Source organism: Asparagus officinalis, chromosome 1 (genome assembly GCF_001876935.1).
Source record: "Asparagus officinalis chromosome 1, Aspof.V1, whole genome shotgun sequence".
In the NCBI taxonomy this organism is placed as follows: Eukaryota; Viridiplantae; Streptophyta; class Magnoliopsida; order Asparagales; family Asparagaceae; genus Asparagus; species Asparagus officinalis.
Window position 1 is genome coordinate 78,196,613 of NC_033794.1, and position 20,223 is coordinate 78,216,835.

Here is a 20,223-nt window from a genome sequence, read left to right on the forward strand (position 1 = left end):
AGCTCATGGTCCGACGATCGAGCTCCCACGCACGTTGAGATGTGTGACAAGTCTGTGCATGACCGACCTGTTGGTCCTAGGAGGCCTGGCGCCCCGAAGAGGAAGAAGACCGCACATAAACCCCACGACGGTCAGCATCCTTATGGAGTGGACTTAGGAAGCACTGCCGATGGAGGGGAAGGTAACATTTTATTTTTATTACTTTAGGGTGATTTACCTTTTGGGATTCGTGACCATGTTTTATGCTCCAGGGTTCTTCGAAGAAGGCGAACTCCCACCGGGTCCGGTATCTCCTGGATCTGATAACATGGATTGCTTTATGCAGCAGATGTGCGACGCCCTTCATGACGGGTCTCTGGGCATCGATCTAAACATTGATCTTGGGCAAGTGAATAGTGTGGAGTCCACCGTCCCGTATTCAGGTATATCTACATCCAATGATACCCTCCTCAAGCATGGGGAAGGAAGATCTTCTGTTTTTGCTGCAAGTATTTTTAAGCTTTCCTCATCTTCCAACATTCAGGTTACCCTGCAGATGTCGCGATGGAAAGGCCAGCTGAGGATAGAGCCTATCATGATGTAGGTTTCGAGGAGAGGGGGTGTGCTCCTGTACCAAGCTTCTCGAAACCCGATGCTGGCTTATTAGCTGATATGCTGGCTGAACAGACTACCAGAGGAACCGAGAGACCATTCTTTGGGAGTGATTCCTTCATAGGTATATATCTGATTCCCTTCATCTTGCCTGATCTTTTGTTTGACTAACGAAGGGTTAATATTACAGCGCCAACCATTGGGATTAGCCCAATATCGATTCCTGGCATATCCAGCTTGCCTCGGAGTGACGGACTTGCAGGTACGCATACGATTTAGGGATATCGTACTTCTCTATGTTTATCTGACTTTTGACTAACATATGAGTGATGAGTGCAATCATAGGACCAGCCACCGGGACTGATTCTCTTATGACTCCTGGCATTCCCCAGATACCTACGGATGATGGACCTACAGGTATGCAGATGACCTTATCATCCCAATCCTCCTTATTTGTCTAAATTTTCATTTTGACTAATAAAGAAGTGCAACTATAGGACCAGCCGCTTGGGCCGATACCCTTATGACTCTTGGCATTCCCGCTGCATCTGAGGACGGTGGGATTGCAGGTATGCATACGATCTTTTTGTCCCGATTCTCCTTATTTGTCCAAATTTCCATTTGACTAATACAGGAGTGTAACTATAGGACCGGCCGTTGTGCCTGATACTACTACAGTTCCCGGGGCTGAAAGTCTGCATAGAAGTGGCGTCTCCCCGTCCTTGCCGAGTGGTATGAGCAATCTGCCTGCAGGGGTTGATATACCCTCCATGACCACTTCTGCCGCTATCTCAGAGCCTGTCGGACCTCAGCCTGAGGGGACCTCCGTTGGCGTTGGTATGCTCGGAATTTGCCTTTGAATTTCCTTATCGTATTCGATAATCCACTGAACTTCTATGTTGTTGCTTGTAGGATCTTGATCCTCTCTATATGAGCGTGTACGCGCCCTTTTGGTCGATACTGATCCTGACAGAGACATTTTTCGTACGGACCTCGGCTTCTTCACTGCCTTTTATAACGGCATGATCGAGAAACTTCTTCATAGAGGATACTGTTTCGATCAGTTCAGGCGTTCCTTTTCTCGCCACATGATGATGATGAGGGGAGTCAAAGATCCGAGAGTTGAAGGAATTGGAGATTAATGGGGCTTCTTCTTTCGTGTCCTCTCAGCTGGAGCATAGGCTGGCACAGTGGCGTGACCTGAGATCTTCCATTGGATGCGAGCTTCAGTCACATGAGAGCTCCATTGCGCAGCTAATGGCTAACGTGGCAAGGAAAGATACGGATAGGGCTGAGTTACTCCGCTCTTTGGACTCGAACCGCGAGGAAGTGACTAGGTTGAAAGAGGCCTTGAAGCGCGCCGAGGAATCTGTTGCTCTTATTGCAGATGACCTGGCTGGACTAGAAAGTTCTCGTGAACAGGCACTCGAGAAGCTAGGATCCACCCAGGAGAGACTGATGAAGCTGAAGAGTGAAGAGGATCGACCGTAACCATGTTCGACATCAACTTTTTGAACATTTCACCAAGGCTAGCGTCGGAATCCCAATCCGAAGAGTCAGAAGAGTATCCTTTTCTAGCCTTGTTAGCGATTTGATCGATGACTTGCCAGCAACATTCGTCGTCGGATGAGGAGACATAACCAAGACCTCTTTTGTGGCGATAATAATCATCAGGTTTTCCCTTTGGTACATAGGCCATTCGAGGTGGAACTCGCGGACCTCGACCGAAGCAAAGACCTTCTCCAAGTGTGAAATCATACCCATACTTCTCCATTAGATCGCGCGCTTTTGCGTCATATCTAAATAGATGAGGGGCAGGTTTATCTTCATCATCTTCTTCTTCTAAGAAGTGATTGGGTATCGGAGCTTCTTTTCCTTTGCCGTAGACGACTTCTTTTCCACCCCATGTTCCCGCGGGGATGACAAGTGTTGCTCCGCATGGATCTTGTACCTGCTTTTTCGTCATGCAAAATGATTGAAGAGGCATATACAAATCAGGGTTATCATAAAGCTTTTTAGTGACATTATCAAGACACATCGAGTACTCTAAATCATCGTTTATTGATAGTTCTTCGGTAAGTTGCCAATTACAACTACTTTCCGATGATTTATCATCGTCAAGATTGATTACAATGGGTACAATGTCATTAAGTACAAAACCACCATCATAATCAAACCCAGTTTCGGTGTCAGCTTCACCTCCGCTGTCCGTTCCTTGGGCCGGTGATTCAGTATCGGATTCAGCGCCGTATAGAAGGGAATCGGTGAAATAGTTCTCCAATCCCTTAAACGGTTGCTTATCCGCGACCACCGTCTTGACTTCATTATTTGAGTCCACGTACTTGAGGCATTGATGCAGAGTTGACGGGACTATAAGGTTACCGTGGATCCAAGGTCGACCCAACAGTAAGTTATAGGACGTTTCTGCGTCAATCACATAGCAGGTAACTTTTGATTTTAAATCCCCAATCTGGCATTTGATTCGAATCTTCCCCAAAGGTCTGGACCCGCTGGTGTTGAATCCGTAAATCGTAGTGCCGGTGGAAGCTAGTTTGCTAGTCGGGATTCCAAGATGATGCATCAGTCGGAATGGCATGATGCTAACAGCAGAACCCGGATCAACTTGGATCCGGTTGACCATGCTGGAGCCAATGTGCCCTGTGAAATACAAAGGCCGATCATGCTTTAAGTTCTTCGTCTGCATGTCTTCTTTGGTAAAAGAGATGCATGGAAAATGATGCGCCGCGAGATTGCAGTGTTGAGCTGACGGCTCTGGTCCTTCAGGAGATGGCTTGATTCGAGTTAAGAAAGCTTCGGAGTCGTTCAAGGCCTCTTGTAATGCTTTCCTTGTATCCTTGGAAAGACGCAATAGCTCGTATAGGGTTATCCTAGCCGGGATATTGGCCAACTGCGCCATGATGTCAAAATGGGGTAGAGAGCTTGCATTTCCCGGTTTGTCTCTCCCAATCGGGTGATTGAATCGAGACTGCCTCGGGTTTTGAGCTTCTTGACGTAAAGGTTCTTTCCCTTTCTCCTTCTGCTGGACTTTCTCCGTAACTACAGGCATTGGGGGAATTGCTACAATTCCCAGTTCCGCCAATGTCTTGGAAGGAGCGGTTTTGGTACCTAATTGCTCGGAAGCATGTGGGTACTTGTAGTGATACTCATTCCTACTTCGGGTTGCAAGGGCCTCCTGTTCATCTTCAGAAAGTGGGAAGGCGGGAATTTCTTCGTCATTTTCTCCTGGAATAGCAGAAGCTCCATAACAAGACTTACCTTTTCCTTTTGACTTTTTCTTGGAAGAGGTTCTAGTCCATTGTTCATCTCCAATCAAATCTGGATGAACCCAAAGAATCTCACCATTAGGGGCTGTGTGTGGCACAAGTCCTTTCTGGCGCTGCTTGTGAGGATCATCATTCACGGTCTTCACTGCTGCATTTATTACCGGCTCATGCTGGAACCAGTTCAAGGGAATAGAACCGAAGCTAATCGATACTGTGTTCGCACCTACTTTCTTCTCTTTAGGTTGCTTCATAGTGATGACCCCAACATCGATTAGGGCTTGGATCTTGTCTTTAAGGGCGTAGCATGCCTTTTTGATTTGCGTTCACGGCATTTGCATGTGCTTTTCCTTTACCCTTAGGGACAAAGTTTGGTTGCGGAGCATTATTTGCTATTTGACCCCTTTCCGCCTTCTTCCTTTTAAGGAATCGTTCGGCTCATTCTCCTCGCACCTTCAGATCCTTCCTGGTCTTTGGTGGCGCCATTCCCATAGCTTCGAGGATGTCCAATGAAAGATTATTGTGACAAGTCTCGAGGATAAAATCTTCACTGACCGGATCCCTGCAGTTCATTGCTTTGTTTCGGAATCTCTTCACGAAATTTTCGACCGTCTCACCATTCTTCTGCTTCTCATCGAATAGTGTACCGATTGAGATTTCGGTGTCGTCATCGAAGAAGTTTGTCAGAAACATATCTTCCATGTCGTCCCAACTGCTGATACTCCCGGGCTTGAGACGGCGATACCAGTCGAAGGCTGCTCCGCGAAGAGTGCCGACGAATGACCGCACCATAAGAGGTTCATTCCCAGAAATGATTCCTAAATGAGACTTAAAATATATTAAGTGTTGGGTAGGGGAACCCTTTCCATCAAACGGCGTAAAGTTGATTAAATTGAACTTTGCCGGATATGGAATTGATTCCCACTCCCTTGGGTATGGACATGGTATGCCGGACCTTTTCACTTCTTGAGCATTCATCAACGCGTTGATTTTGCTCTCCAAGTCCTTCATCTTCTTGTCTTCACTCGTACCTGTCTTCGAGTGGCTTTGGGGAGAGGTAACGTGGTCCTCTTTTGCATTATCATCCACGGGACCGCTTCCATTGTCGTTGTTGACAGGAGGGATATTTATGTTGACATTATTCCCTTCCCGTTCATTCTCATCTTGATTCTGATTATGGTGTCGAGTGGGTTCTCCCTGGTGACTTGTCAGAGCCGCGATTTGCTGGTCATGCATCTCTCTCATTTGCTGCATGGCCATCTCCATCTCGAACTTGAAACTTTCCTTCTGCCTAGCCAGGGCATCTTCAAGCATCTTGGTTACTTGTTCGGCACTGATCATGAGTGACTCGTAGGGTTGCCCCGTACTAGACGCCGTGTCATCGGATGCTACAGCCGAGTAGGGGTCTGAATCAGGATCTGACGCCTCTTCTTCCGAAGGAAGTCCTTTCTGCATTCTTTGGTAATTCTTTCGCCTATTGACCCCTGACCGCAACCAAGTTATGCGCTGGGATGCTCCGGCAAGTTGGTCTGAGCTAGAGGGTCGTGTCGATCTGCCTCTGCTGGTCATATTAACAGACACTTCTAGGAATTCGTCCTCTTGGCGAACGAACTTCTTCCCACGAAAATGCCTTGGCTTGGAAATCCTCTCGAATACCGAGACTCTCTTTGGGGTTTTAGAACAGCAGCATTCTGACAACACCGCCCTGATGATGTTGGCACACGGGCAGTGAGGTTCCGTGTCTCGAGCATCTCTCTTTCGAGACTTACTCGCACCCCCAGCTCTATAGTACAACTCATCAGTTTGATAACTGGAGCAACCCATAGAGTGTTGGCACGACTTTCTAGGTATAACACAATCATCGTCAGACGAATGTGTTTCCCTCTGGGGATATGACGCTTTATTAGCGTTTCCAGAAGTCACTCGTTCAAGTCTACGCTTTTGCGAGCATAAAAACTTAACGGGCTCTTGAACTTTGACACGCAATCCAATGCGGTCGGTAACAGGGGCTTTCCCTTTGTTATCTTTTTTGGAGGGATTAACATGACCCCCAGTCTGGTTCGTCGTTTGAGGACCTTTCAACAGACCCAATCGCTCCTTGACAGGTGCTTTACCTCGGTTTTCCGGTAAGGGACCGAGGCGACCTTTCAAAGGGACCCTAGATCTTGAAGGATCCATGTTCTTACCTGACTCCGCCGGAGGTGCGGGAGCAAGGGGAACGGGATCTGGATTTGATGAAGGTTGAACGGCAATCCCGTCCACTCTTGTCTTAGTGTGTTTTGACGGATTCTTGACCGTCTCCTCTGCTTTCTGCAGAAGGGCTCGGGCATGCGCAAGCAATGCGCGGCGTTTCTTGATTCGCTCTTCGAGGGTTGAGCGAGTCCTCGTGACACGAACCCAATCGTTCGTTGAGGGTTGAGCGAGTCCTCGTGACACGAACCCAATCGTTCGTTTCTGCCTTAGAGGAGGAGGTGGTTATGTGCCGTTGTTGTTCTTGGCGCTGTCTGGACTTGAGGTCTTCATTGTAGCGGATCCCGTCCATCGATTCTGCGGCTTTGGCCATTTGTCGTGCAAGGCGTTAGCGCCGTCTTTGGCGCGCCCTCTTCGACGGAGCCGGAGCCACTTCAGCAGTCGCCTTTGTGGCGGGAGGGAGATCTGGATCTGCAGTCTCGACCACGTTGGACGACGCGGGGACGTCGCGTGGTGCGGGTGCAGCTGGATCTTGGAGCCGGAGGTCCCGCGAGCATTTCTGGAAGATGAAGTCTTCCTACGCCTGTTTGGAGAGGCGGATCTGGAGGAGGAGGAAGAGAGGTACTCTTCAAACTTTTGCTGATCGAACTCGTATTCGATCTCTTCATTCACCCGGATCTTGAATGCCGGTTGCGTCACGACGGCCTCGGCAGCGAGGCCGTTGGCTCCCACTGTGGTCGCCAGTTTGTTTTCGTCGAAAGTTGCCTTCATCATTGATTTCATTAGAACTTTAATCGTTTACAAATGAATTCAAATAACAAAAATAAAAATTACAAGTTTCTTGAAAATAAACGCAAGATCCGTTTATCGTCTCTTGCTTGCGTGGGTCTTTGGCCTGTGACGGGGACGTCGATATCCGTGGACTACCTGACACTCAGATCTGTTCTGGAAAAATCGGACAGAGCTTCGTCGATCCGCGAGGAGATCTAGAAGCTTAAAGCGCTTATCTCGGCTAAAACGAGATATTTGCTCTTCTTAGGATTACCGGCAAAGGGTAATACTAAGGAACGGGCACGGGTGATGAAGAATCTGATGAAGACCTCTCCTCTGTTGAAGCGCTCGACCACTCTTCACTACAGCAGGGCTTCGCCAACTCTCCAAAAATCCAGATCCCTCAAAAATGAGGCCTAAGGTTGCATTTATAGGCAATGGGAGCACCTAGGGTGCCTAGACACCCCTGGGGTGTCTAGGAAAAGACTAGACACCCCTGGGGTGTCTCAAACCGAGACACCCTGGGGGTGTCTCGGAATTTCCGAGACACCCTAGGGTGTCTCGGAATTTCCGAGACACCCCTGGGGTGTCTCGGAATTCCTGAGACACCCCTGGGGTTGTTTTGTAATTCCTGAGACGTCCGTTGAGGTGCATTCGATTGTTTTCGCCGTAAATTCTTCGTCCGAACTCGGATTTGAGTGATTCTAAGTGCGTTGGAAGCTTGACGAAGAGTTCTACCTGCTACAATGGTTGGATTATCTGTAGAATGAACGAGACTCGAAGGGCGTTGTCCTTTTTGTGAACATCGTCGGGTTCCCGATTGGCCCGGGTCTTCGTTGTTCCGAAATCCTATTAGCTCACGTAGTTCGTTGATTCACTTCAATCGTTCATCGACATCAATTGAACTCCTGTGGATCGGATAGTGACGTTCATCGTCACTCTTTAACACTGAACCGTTCGTGGAGACCTATAGGTAATTTTCGATGCCTACAAGGTTGTATATGAATAAAGACACAGCTAAAAACATGCGGTGGCATAAGGAAGGACGCGTAGTTGATGGTAAACTCAGGCATCCAGCAGATGCAGACGCATGGGAGCATGTGGATCAATCTTTTCCTTGGTTTTCCACAGAGTGCAGGAATGTTAGACTCGGTCTATCTAGTGATGGATTCAACCCGTTTGGCATTATGAGTTCAGGTTGGTCTACTTGGCCAATTGTGTTAATACCTTATAATTTACCACCTGGACTTTGTATGAAGCAACCGTATATGATCCTTTCATTGCTGATACCAGGCAAACACTCACCCGGTAATGACATAGATGTGTTCATGGAGCCATTAATTGATGAGTTAAAACTTCTCTGGGATGAGGGGGTCCAAACATATAATGCATTTTCCCGTCAAACGTTTAATCTCCGTGCTATTCTTATGTGGACCATTAATGATTTTCCAGCTTATGCTAATCTCTCCGGTTGGTCTACGAAAGGAACATTTGCTTGTCCCGTATGTGGTCCAAACTTTGAAGGCTTTCATTTACAACACAGTCGAAAGATGTGTTATTGGTTTAACAGAAGATGGTTACGTAAAGGACATAAATATAGAGGTAAAAAGTGGGCGAATAAGTTTGATGGCCAAGAAGAGAAAAGAGGAGAGCCGCATGTAATGACTGGAGATGAAATTGTAGAATTATTTAAGGGATATCCTAAAATTAAGTTTGGAAAGAGTCGATATACAAGAGAAGATATTCTAGCTCCAAGACGCATTTCCATTATGAAGAAGGCACCGAAACGAAAGAGAAAAGTGAACATTACGAATGAGACACATGATGAGGAATTGCCAAAAGGATGGACAAAATTTAGTATATTTTTTGAGCTACCGTACTGGCAAAAGCTCAAAATTCGGCATAACCTAGATGTAATGCATATTGAAAAAAATATATGTGACAACCTGTTTTACGAGCTCGGCGAGACTTGAATGCATTGAACATCCGACATGATCTGCAAGCACGAGAAGTTACTGAAGGCAAATTTGAGTTGCCCTCATCTCGCATTACGATGACAAAGGTTGAGATGCAAAGATTCTGTGAGGTGCTCAAATCGGTAAAGTCGCCAGATGGTTACTGTTCTAATATTTCAAATAATGTCCAAGTGAAAGAGCGAAAAATTTTGGGACTTAAGACTCATGATTATCACATCCTTCTTCACCAATTGCTTCCCACGGCACTCCGTAACAATATGGCTGATGATGAAGTAGCAAATGTTATAATTGAATTCTGTGGATTTTTTAGAAAGTTATGCTCAAAAGTTATCAATGTTACAGAATTTAAGGCACTAAAAGGAGAAATGAATGAAAACCTCTGCAAAATGGAGTTATTCTTCCCTCCCTCCTTTTTTACCATTATGGTCCATCTCACACATCATCTTGTAGATGAGGCATTACTCGGAGGTCCAGTTAACTATCGTTGGATGTATCCCATGGAGAGGTTAGTTAAAATTCAACTAAGTCACTTTACCTAACATGTAATTATTTTATCTTAATAACTAAAGTTATTACTGTTTTTTAGATATTTGGGTTTCTTAAAGCGCATAATGCGCAATCGAGCTCATCCGGAGGGTTCGATTGCTGACCACTACGTTGCAAATGAATGCATGTCTTTTGCCTCTCGATATATGCGAGGTGGAGATGCAAATAATAATACACAAATTAGTAAAAGAGATGCCACTTTTCATGGCAGTACCAAGATGAACAAGGATTACTCCAGAATAGACTTGGAACAAGCTCATGCATTCGTCTTGCACAATCTGGAGATCTTTGAAAATTATCGAAAGTAAGTATATTAACTTTAATAAAAGTGATAATTTTTTATTTATATAATTATTAATCTCTTATATTGTATCAATAGTCAACATTTGGAGGAGTTGCAGTTAGAAATAACTGGGCCGTCAGCACGGAATCAAATTGCCAAAATACATGAAAAAAAAATTTCTGAATGGGTTGCAGCTGAAGTAAGTTTTGTGAATTTATAATTTAATTAACTTTGAGAAAATTTAGAATAACTTCTTAACAATCGTTTGTTTGTTATTTTGTTCAACATTAGGTAGAAAGACAAATATTAGCTGGTTTACCAATATCAGAAGAGATAAGAATTCATGCACACGGGCCACACTACACAGTTAAACAATGCAGCGGATATCGTGTGAATGGGTTTTTATTTCAAAAGTTGGGGATTGAGGAAGAGAGAGTTACCCAAAACAGTGGGGTCATGGCTGTCTTCTCTCAAGAATGTTATGCAAGCTCGACAGATCAGAATCCAATACTTAATGATCTAATTTATTATGGACAACTAGAAGATATCTTGGAGATGTTCTATGCGTATGGTACAAAAGACGTACGTAGTTATGTGATGTTTAAGGTTCGATGGTGTCATGCTGAAATAACAAGAGATGCATATGGCTTTAATCTTGTAAATCTAGACAAGGAGATTTACTCCGATTTGAAGTTCATGTTTGCAAAGCAGGCTACTCAGTGCTTTTATGTCAAAGATCCTAGGCAGCCGAAGGTTTGGGTCGCCTTGTATAAGGAGCCGAGAACTCTTGTTGAACTTTCTCTGGATGAAAACATAGAGGGTTCTGATGATCCAAATCAGACTGAAGGAGAAGTTTTTCCTAATTACTCGTACCCGCAAAATGTCAATTTTAATGTGTATACTCCACAAAATCGGCTTGATATCCGTAATGTAGGAGATTGAATGTCGAAATATTAGTACTTGTAAAATTTAAAGTATTAACTTTGTCGTTTTAATGTACATTTTTTATTTTGTCAATGTTCGCGGGGAAAATCGTTTCTTTCATTGATGTCATTGTGATCTCAAAATAACAACTTTTTGTGGTTACAAAAGATATAATCATTTAAGATGCAGATGAGCCGAAGGATAAAGCGCATAGGAGAAGTTTCCCACAATCAAGCAGTTTCATCATCAGGTATAAATATTAATTTGTTCAAATAAATTGTGTTTGTGATATAAATATGCATATTTCACATTTATAATTTTATTTTTTAATGTGTAGGAATGTCCTCACGACCATTTTGTAGTCCATTATCTCTACATGGATCCTCACCCGTTGATGGTATTAATTTATTTAATTTCATTAAATTAATTGAGAAACTTATTTACCTATATCATTTTTATTACTTTCGTAGATATTGCGGGGACAGATACACATGCATCTCCTATGAGTCCACCTATGAGTCAACCTCATCATCGGGATTCATCGCCTGATCTAGGTATTAATTTTAAAGTCCATGGATATTTTATGTTCCATATAAATATTTATTTCACATTTTATATTGCAAACAATACTCATGATGGATCCGGTGATGACGAGATCCAACACGAGTCTTTCGCGGGATCTTCTTCGTCGGAGATTGGATGTCTCCGTCCATGGACTGAAGCAGTAAATTCCATCCCCTTACCAGAAAAGGCTATCACATTGCAAAAGAAATGCGATAGGAACTATAAAAAGAGAAGAGAAGACATTAAAAACAAGGATCATATAATAAAGCAGAGACTAGAAAAGGCGATGTCAGATCAGTTGAGGGAAATGGGTAAGAATATCATGTAAACTATTGAGATTTTGTCGTTATTTAATTATTAAAGTTTATAAAAAAATCTCTCTCTTTGTCTTTGTAGGGAACAAGGACTACGAGAAGGCCGGTAGGCATGGCAGTGATCTATTTACGAAGGTACCTCCTAAAGGTTATCGAGTCGTTTTGGAGTGGATGGGCAACATTCCAGTTGGAGATTACGCCGTTAGATTTAATAATTTGATCGGCTGTTTAATCAGAGACCCACACCACATTAACATCGCTCATAACTTTGATGAACAACAATGGAATGGAATAAAGAAGATATGGGAGAGGCTCATGGTAATTATTCATTATATTGTTTTTTCAATAAATATTTATTTATTTTTTTAATAGTGCATGTTTTTTTCACACCTAATTCGTAGAATCACTATTGCCTTGAGGACAACCCGGACTCTTGGGATTACGTAATGAGTAGAGCGAGCAAGATGCTTCGGGGGTGGAGGAGTAGACTTAAGAGTCAATACTTTACAGATATAACCATTGATTGGAAGCGGATTCATCAGCTTGATAAGAGGGTTCCTCCTTATAATTGGATGACTCTCATTATCGAGTGAGAGGGTGAGAAGAAGGTGAGTTATTTTTAATTCATTATATTACCATCGTATATACTGAAAAATTACTTTATTTTGAAGGATAAATGTTCGATAGCATCAGCTAATCGAGGTGCAAAGCTATATGATCACTTTCTGGGAGCTACTCCCTACGCTCGGATCGAGCATAAATATTTGTGTGAAAATCCGGTTAGATCAAAATATTAAAACTCAACTCATGTTACTGTTTTCATACTTTATTAGAAATAACTTGAAATTTGATTATTCACAGGACGCCTTGACTATGCCGCCAACTCTTCTTGCTAGAAGAGCATATACACCACCCGAGGGCTATGATAAAGGAGGGAAGATGACGAAAATTAAGGATATGCATGTAAGTATAAGCTTAATTTCATATTGGCACACATGTATTTCTAATTAGAATTCATCAATGTTCGAATACCTACATAGAAATCCTACATATAATATGATGAAGTTTCTTTATTGTCGGTTTACTTCTATTTTTTTTCCTATCGTATATCTCAATATCTCATGCTATTTGTAACATGTTATAGACTGTATTGCATATTTTTTCCTATTTGAGAACCAAAACAAATTATGATCTTTTGGATACTCAGATAGTAACTGTGACCAACTTTTATTTTTATTTTATTTTATTTTCTGCCCAAGCTTTGATTATACTGTTGCTAGTAAATTGGTCAGAATTGGGAACTAACGACTTGATACAGTCTAGAAGGATTTTTACTTCGAGTATTACATAGGAAAACTTGGAGCCTTCACTAATATTTACATGTGTAGTCTTCATGTATGTCTGTGTGTGCTTACAGTCAACTACACAAAAGGAAGACTATGAGTTCCTTATTTTCGAATCAGTAGTCTTAACACATACATACTTAAGTACATTAGCTGCATTGAGTGTATATAAAAGGGGAGTGGAAAGTGGGATAATTCTCAAAACTTATCTGACTTAAAGTTCCAATTCCATTTGAGTAACACCTTAAAACTCTATTCTGGTTCCAGTTCTAATTGACTGAAAACTTTACATGAGTTATTCCCATTCTAGTTTTCATTAACCATTAACTAACCCTACAAAAGTAGTTACAGAACTGCTTAGTTGGTTGCACCTTATACTTTTGAATCTCTAATTTACCATAAAAGACAAGTAAACATAGTGAATCATATAGAAAGATTATTCCTGATGTACATATTTGTTATTTGTTATTCTATTGCTATTTGTTATTTGTTATATGACTATTCTATTGCTATTTGCTATTTAGGAGGCGCTTGAAGCTTCACAAGACTTTGTCTTGTCCCAGTTTCAGAGCATAGAGAACACTCCTACCGATCCTAATCGCATGACTAAAGAGCAGTGGAGGGAAATTGTTGATGGAGTTTATGGCTCTAGACCAATCAAGAAAGAGAGGGTGTCTTTATCAAGTGCAAAAGTTAGGACAGTCTTCACTAGCAGGAATATACAAAGCAACACGTCCGTGACCTCAAAGCGACCATGTGGGACATCGTACGTCGTGGCTAAAATTGGACGGTATTTAATGGACAATGTTCAACCCTCCATGTTTTTTCAATTTATTCCCATTATTACGCGCGAACTAGGAGGTGCACAATCGACTTGGGATGTTGTGCAGCGCCTCAGTGATTGTCCATCGTTGAAGGAGATTCTTCCTGAGTCGATATACTTAGAGATTTTTAAGTTGGCGTTTAACGAGCATGAAGTTCATGGTGATGGAGAGGTATGTATGACGTGACATATATGTATTTATTATGATACTTTTGGTATATATATCTTATTATTGGTAATCCTGTCATAAAAGATGAAACCGTCTTCTAATCAACATGTAGATATACTTTTCATGAACATCAACATGTTTATATTTCTTGATAAACATTGTCATTATTCACCTATAATTCATAAGCTTAAGCATTTTGGAACATACAACATCACTTCTGATCAGTGCAAATGGAACATACGAACATCACAATTTTATAAATTCCTACTGATAATAAATCACAGTATTGTCCAGTTTCCAGTTATGTTATTGCAGGTGCTGTTCTATGGTAATTTTCCTGTGTCTCATAATAATTCACATTTGGTTGAGTGGCAAGATAGTTGTTGAAAGAAGAAGGGTGGGTTAAGGGACGTTTTTTCTCCCCTTCCTTTTTTCATTTGATTGATAAAAAATTTATTATATCTTTTCATTTCTTTTTATTTTTTATTTTATTGTTAGTAGTTTTGAGTGCTTCTGGGATTATCCTTCTGTATTTATTTGCTTTGCTACCTTAGCAACTTGTTTTTCCAATATTGGATATTTGCTTTGCTTCTGGGCTATTCTTCGTTATGTTCTCAAATCCTTCATTTCCTCGAATATTTTTCTGGCCTGTCGGTGCAATTGAAGTGTATTAGCATTCCCAGCATGTTCTTAGCTTTGAATCAGGTTCCTGCATGTCGCTGAGTGGTGGTGCCCAAAGCTTTTTTTTAATGGTTTCTCCATATAATGCTTTTAGCTTTCCTTTTTCATTTTTCTCTATGGGTGTGTTGGTCTTTAAAAGAGGTAGGATTCCCCGGTTTTTAAATGGGTTATAGGACTTTTTTAAACAAACTGTAACCTGTATGATTGTAATCTTGCCCAGAATCAGCGAGTATGCGCAGTTTGTAAAAATGAAAAAATGGCTTTTATAGGGAATAAACCGTTTGTAATCTAATCAATAGAGGTGTAATTATTCGTGATCGTTAAAATATGTTCTTTTCAGGTTGGAGGAGGTACTCCCGTAGAGAGCAGCAGTACGATACGACGTTCTAATGCAGACGATGTTGATAACAGGGATGCCGACAACGACGAGGAATGAGTGATACTTGTGTGTTAATACATATTATGACTTTTGGATTTTACATATATGTAATATATTTATGATTTTATTGCGTAGTGAATGAATATTATTTGAGCATGTGAGATATATTGTGATTGTGATAAATGATGAGTATTATTCGATATTGTGGATTGATGGATGAAATTGAATGGGTATTCATTTGGAATGTGAATGAATATCATGATTGATTTTATGATATGTTGGTAAATATTGTCATTGAATTGATGTTGATACAGGTTATATGTGTATTCTCTCGTATGGGAGGCTACCAGAATTTAAATTTTTTTTTGGCGTAAATATATACATTGGCGACGGATTTCCCGTCACCAATAAACATTGGCGACAGGAAAATTCGTCGCCAATGTTTTAAACATTAGCGACGGGGATATACCCGTCGCCAATGTTTAAAAACATTAGCGACAGGGAAATCCGTCGCTAATACACATTGGCGACGGATTAATCCGTCGCCAATGTTTCAAACATCAGCGACGGGTAGATACCCGTCGCCAATGGTTAAAACATTGGCGACGGATTTTCTCGTCGTCAATGTTTTTTGGCGACGGGGCAATCCGCTCTTTTCAAGCAGGGGGGACTGATGTAGAACACACAGCAGACATGTTTATGTCAAAGTGGGACAGTCGTAAGCCCAAATGCGGGCCTGGTCGAAGAAAATAACATGTTTCGAAGAAACGGCCGTAACTTTCAAACCGTACGTCGGAATTGGACGAATTATATATGAAAATCGTCTATCTCGATGAGACGGAGCCATCCAATTCGACCCCTTTGGGTTCAGTTTGCGTTCTCAGTTTTGCAAAATTCCTTACGGTTTGAGAGATATTTGCAGTTTTGTCCATTTTTTTACTATTTTTAGTAATATTTTAGGAGTCTGTTTTGTTTAGGAAACAAATCCGATTTGATCTCAGATTTGACCGGAGGACTTTCCTAATCATAAGGAGTCTTTTTAGGAGTTTTAATGTTTTAGGAATTCTTTACCATTTTTGGTAAGTTGAGAGTCCTTGTAGGAATTAGAGTCCTTGTAGGAGTCTTGTTTCTTTTTCTATTTAAGAAGAATCTTGTAAGCCCTAGAGGCATAACTTTTGATTAATAAAATTTCATTTTTTCCTCAATATTTTTTCGTGGATTCGAAGCTCTTCGTGGATTCGAAGCTCTTCGTGGATTCGAAGATCATTCTTTGTGGATTCAGAGAACACCCTTGGTGGATTCTGATGTTACAACTTCCGCGTTGCGTCAATTGGTATCAAATACTTGTTCCTCCAATCCGATGGCAGGTGATGAAGCCCCTATTTCTCGAACTGAGTTCGACGTGCTAAAGGCCGATGTCAATCAGATGAAGACTATCATGGAGCGACTAGCTACGGTAGTAGAGCGTCTGGACACAACAGGAGATCGAAATCACGTTGATGGTCGCCAACAACGTGAGACGACTCCGTATGAAGATTCCGACAGCGAGGAGGATCATTATGCACCCCCACGCCGCGGTGGTTATCGCAGAGACCGACGACGAAGGGATAATTATGACGTTGGAGGTTTCAAGATGAAGATGGATCTCCCATCTTTCAACGGGCAACTGCATATTGAAGAGTTCCTCGACTGGATTGCAGAAGTAGAGAGGTTCTTCGAGTATATGGAGATCCCAGAAGAATGCAAGGTAAAATTCGTGGCCTACCGACTCAAAGGTGGAACTTCAGCTTGGTGGGAATCTGTTTGTCTGAATCGATCTCGTCAAGGGAAGCCGAAGGTCGAAAGGTGGGAGAAGATGAAGAAGCTACTAAGAGCCTATTTTCTGCCAAGTGATTATGAACAAGTATTATTCGGGAAGTACCAAAATTGTAAGCAAGGTGGAAGAACCATGGATAAGTACACGCAGGAATTTTATCGGCTGTCATCCCGTAATAACTTGAACGAGAGCGAGACCCAACAGATGTCTCGATATACATGGGGATTAAGGATGGCAATTCAGGATCGTGTATCTTTACAACAGACCTATACCTTAGCAGATACAGTTAGCCTAGCCGAGAAGGTGGAGTGACAACTCGGACAAAATAGTAAAGGATCATGGGCAGCTTCCGACGGGTCGCACACGGGTTTCAAACGTGGTGGAAGTAAACAGTCTCAAACTGTTTCTGGGCAGGATGCAACAACGGAGAAGGGCAAGGGTCCAGCGACAACAACAGCAAAGAAGCTTACCCCAGCGAACCCTTATGCCAAGGCTGACCCAATCAAGTGTTACAGATATGGACAGCCTGGTCATTGATCCAATTAGTGCCCTAAAAGAGGTACTGTGAACATGGTGGATCATGAAGATGAGGATGCAGGCCGAGACGATGATGAAGACTATAATGATGGGTTGGACGCTGATGATGATGGGGAACAACTCTCATGTGTTGTGCGGCGACTATTGTTGGCTCCAAAAGCAGAAGAACCACCACAGAGGCATAATATCTTTCGAACGAGATGCACATTGCAACAGAAGATCTGTGATGTCATCATTGATAGTGGGAGCAGCGAGAATATTGTCACTCGGCGCATGGTGGAGAAGTTAGGACTGAAGACGGAGAAGCATCCCGCTCCTTACAAGATTGGCTGGATTCGCAAGGGTAATGACGTACAGGTTGATGAAGTGTGTCGGGTATCCTTTTCCATTGACCGAACTTATGTGGATGAGGCATTGTGTGATGTAGTAGAGATGAATGCATATCATATGTTGTTAGGCAGGCCTTGGCAGTTTGATGTTGATGCCACGCATAGGGGAAAAGATAACGTTTACATCTTCAAGAAGGATGGTCACCGAATTGTGCTCAAGCCTCTAACCGAGAAGGGGCCTGTCAAAACCAATGTGGCTGAAAAGAAGAATTTCTTGGTCGTTGACAATGAAGACTTTATGAAAGATGTGAAGCAGTCTGATGAGATTTATGCCCTTATAGTTTCGGGAAAAGAGGAGTCTGCCACTGTCGAAATTTCACCTAAAGTACAGACCCTCTTACAGCAGTTTGATGTAGTTATGCCTGATGATCTTCCTTCTGAATTACCCATGCTTAGGGACGTTCAATATCAGATCAACCTTATCCCTGGATCTCGACTACCAAATCTGCCACACTATAGGATGAGTCCGAAGGAAGGAGAGATTTTGCAGAAGCAGGTGGATGATCTCATCCAGAAGGGCCTTATACGACCTAGCATGAGTCCGTGTGCAGTGCTAGCACTACTAGTCCCAAAGAAGAACGGAGAGTGGCGTATGTGTGTGGACAATAGGGCTATCAACAAGATTACAATGAAGTATAGATTTCCTATTCCACGCTTGGAAGATATGCTAGACATGTTATCTGGTTCAAAAGTGTTCTCCAAGATAGATCTCAAAAGCGGCTATCATCAGATTCAGATTAAGGAAGGAGATGAGTGGAAGACTACTTTCAAGACAAAAGAAGGCCTGTACGAGTGGTTAGTCATGCCTTTTGGTCTTTCTAATTCCCCTAGCACTTTCATGCGATTGATGAATCAGGTATTAAAACCCTTTATCGGCAAGTTCGTCATAGTTTACTTTGATGATATCCTGATTTATATCTAGAGTGGGGCTGCACATCTGGACCACTTGAGGGAGGTACTAACAGTTTTGTAGGAGAATAAGTTGTACATCAATCTGAAGAAGTGCGACTTCATGACTAGTAGCCTCGTGTTTCTAGGCTTTGTGGTTAGTGCAGAGGGTATTCATGTTGATGAAGAGAAGGTTCGTGCTATTAGAGATTGGCCTACCTCGAAGACTGTCAGTGAAGTTCTTAGTTTTCATGGCCTAGCCACATTCTATAGGAGATTTGTAAGAAATTTCGGCAGCATTGTAGCACCTATAACTGAATGCATGAAAAAAGAAAAGTTCAATTGGGGGGAAGATGCGGATCGTAGCTTTGCACTGATCAAGGGGAAGTTGTCCACTGCACTTGTGCTTGCACTTCCAGATTTTCAAAAAGTCTTTGAAGTTAATTGTGATGCGTCCATCATAGGAATTGGTGGTGTTTTATCTCAGGAAGGGTGTCTAGTTGCCTTTTACAGTGAGAAACTCAGCGAAGCTCGGCAGAAGTGAACCACATATGAACTGGAGTTATATGTCATAGTTCAGTCTTTGAAGCATTGGGAGCACTATTTGATCTCGAGAGAGTTTCTGCTTCATACTGATCATCGGGCCTTGAAGATCCTTAATAGTCAGACTACCATCAACCGTATGCATGCTCGTTGGATTGCATATCTGCAGCGTTTCACCTTTGTTTTGAAGCATAAATCTGGGCAGCAGAATAAGGTTGCAGATGCACTCAGTAGGAGAGCTGGATTGTTGGTAACTTTGAAGGCTGAAGTGATTGTGTTTGAGTACCTTAAGGAGCTGTATGCAGAGGATGAAGATTTTAAGAAGATTTGGGATGACTGTCTTCAAAATAAATCAGCCAAAGGCTTTCATATTCAGGATGGTTATCTATTTCATGGTGATCAATTGTGCATACCCCAGAGTTCACTAAGAGAGCAGATAATTCGAGACCTTCATACTGGCGGACTAGGAGGACATTTGGGACGTGATAAAATAATTGCAGCCATTGAAGAACGATATTACTCGCTTCAGTTGAAGAAGGGAGCAGAAAAATATGTGTGACGTTGTCCAGTTTGTCAAGTTGCTAAGGGACAGTCTAAGAATACGGGATTGTATACACCTTTACCTGTTCCTGATGCACCATGGCATGTTATCTCTATGGACTTTGTGTTAGGACTGCCTCGAACCCAACGAGGCGTGGATTCTTTTTTTGTTGTGGTTGATAGGTTTTCTAAGATAGCGCATTTTATTCCGTGCAAGAAGACTGCAGATGCGAGCAACATTGCTAATCTTTTCTTTCGGAAGGTAGTTCGCCTTCATGGAGTGCCGAAGTCCATTACATCCGATCGAGATTCTAAGTTCTTATCTTACTTTTGGAGAACTTTGTGGCAGCGATTCAATACTTCTCTTAAGTTTAGTACTGCCTATCACCCTCAAACAGAGGGCCAAACTGAAGTGGTCAATCGCACACTCGGTAATATTCTTAGATCCATCTCTGGAGATTGACCGAAATAGGGGGATCTTGCTTTGGCACATGCTGAGTTTGCTTATAACTGTATGGAGAGTCGAACTACAGGCAAGGCACCCTTTGTGATTATGTATGGAAGGCTTCCGAATCATTATCTCGACCTTGCTCCATTGCCTAAGCTTCCCGGACAGAGTGTTCCTACAGATCATATAGTTGAAAAGATACGTGCTATCCAGCAGGAGGTGAAGGA

At 42.4% G+C, this 20,223-nt stretch overlaps 2 protein-coding genes across 2 annotated transcripts; both read left to right on the forward strand.

Moving 5' to 3' along the window:
- LOC109836204 (uncharacterized mitochondrial protein AtMg00860-like) lies at window positions 18,590-19,009 on the forward strand. The gene has a single exon (XM_020404076.1). The coding sequence runs from the start codon at window positions 18,590-18,592 to the stop codon at window positions 19,007-19,009; it is 420 nt and encodes a 139-aa protein (XP_020259665.1).
- LOC109836213 lies at window positions 19,148-19,567 on the forward strand. The gene has a single exon (XM_020404084.1). The coding sequence runs from the start codon at window positions 19,148-19,150 to the stop codon at window positions 19,565-19,567; it is 420 nt and encodes a 139-aa protein (XP_020259673.1).

Excerpts from the sequence above, each read along its gene's own strand:
- LOC109836213 (XM_020404084.1), top strand. The coding sequence starts at position 19,148 with ATGCATGCTCGTTGGATTGCATATCTGCAGCGTTTCACCTTTGTTTTG.
- LOC109836204 (XM_020404076.1), top strand. The coding sequence starts at position 18,590 with ATGACTAGTAGCCTCGTGTTTCTAGGCTTTGTGGTTAGTGCAGAGGGT.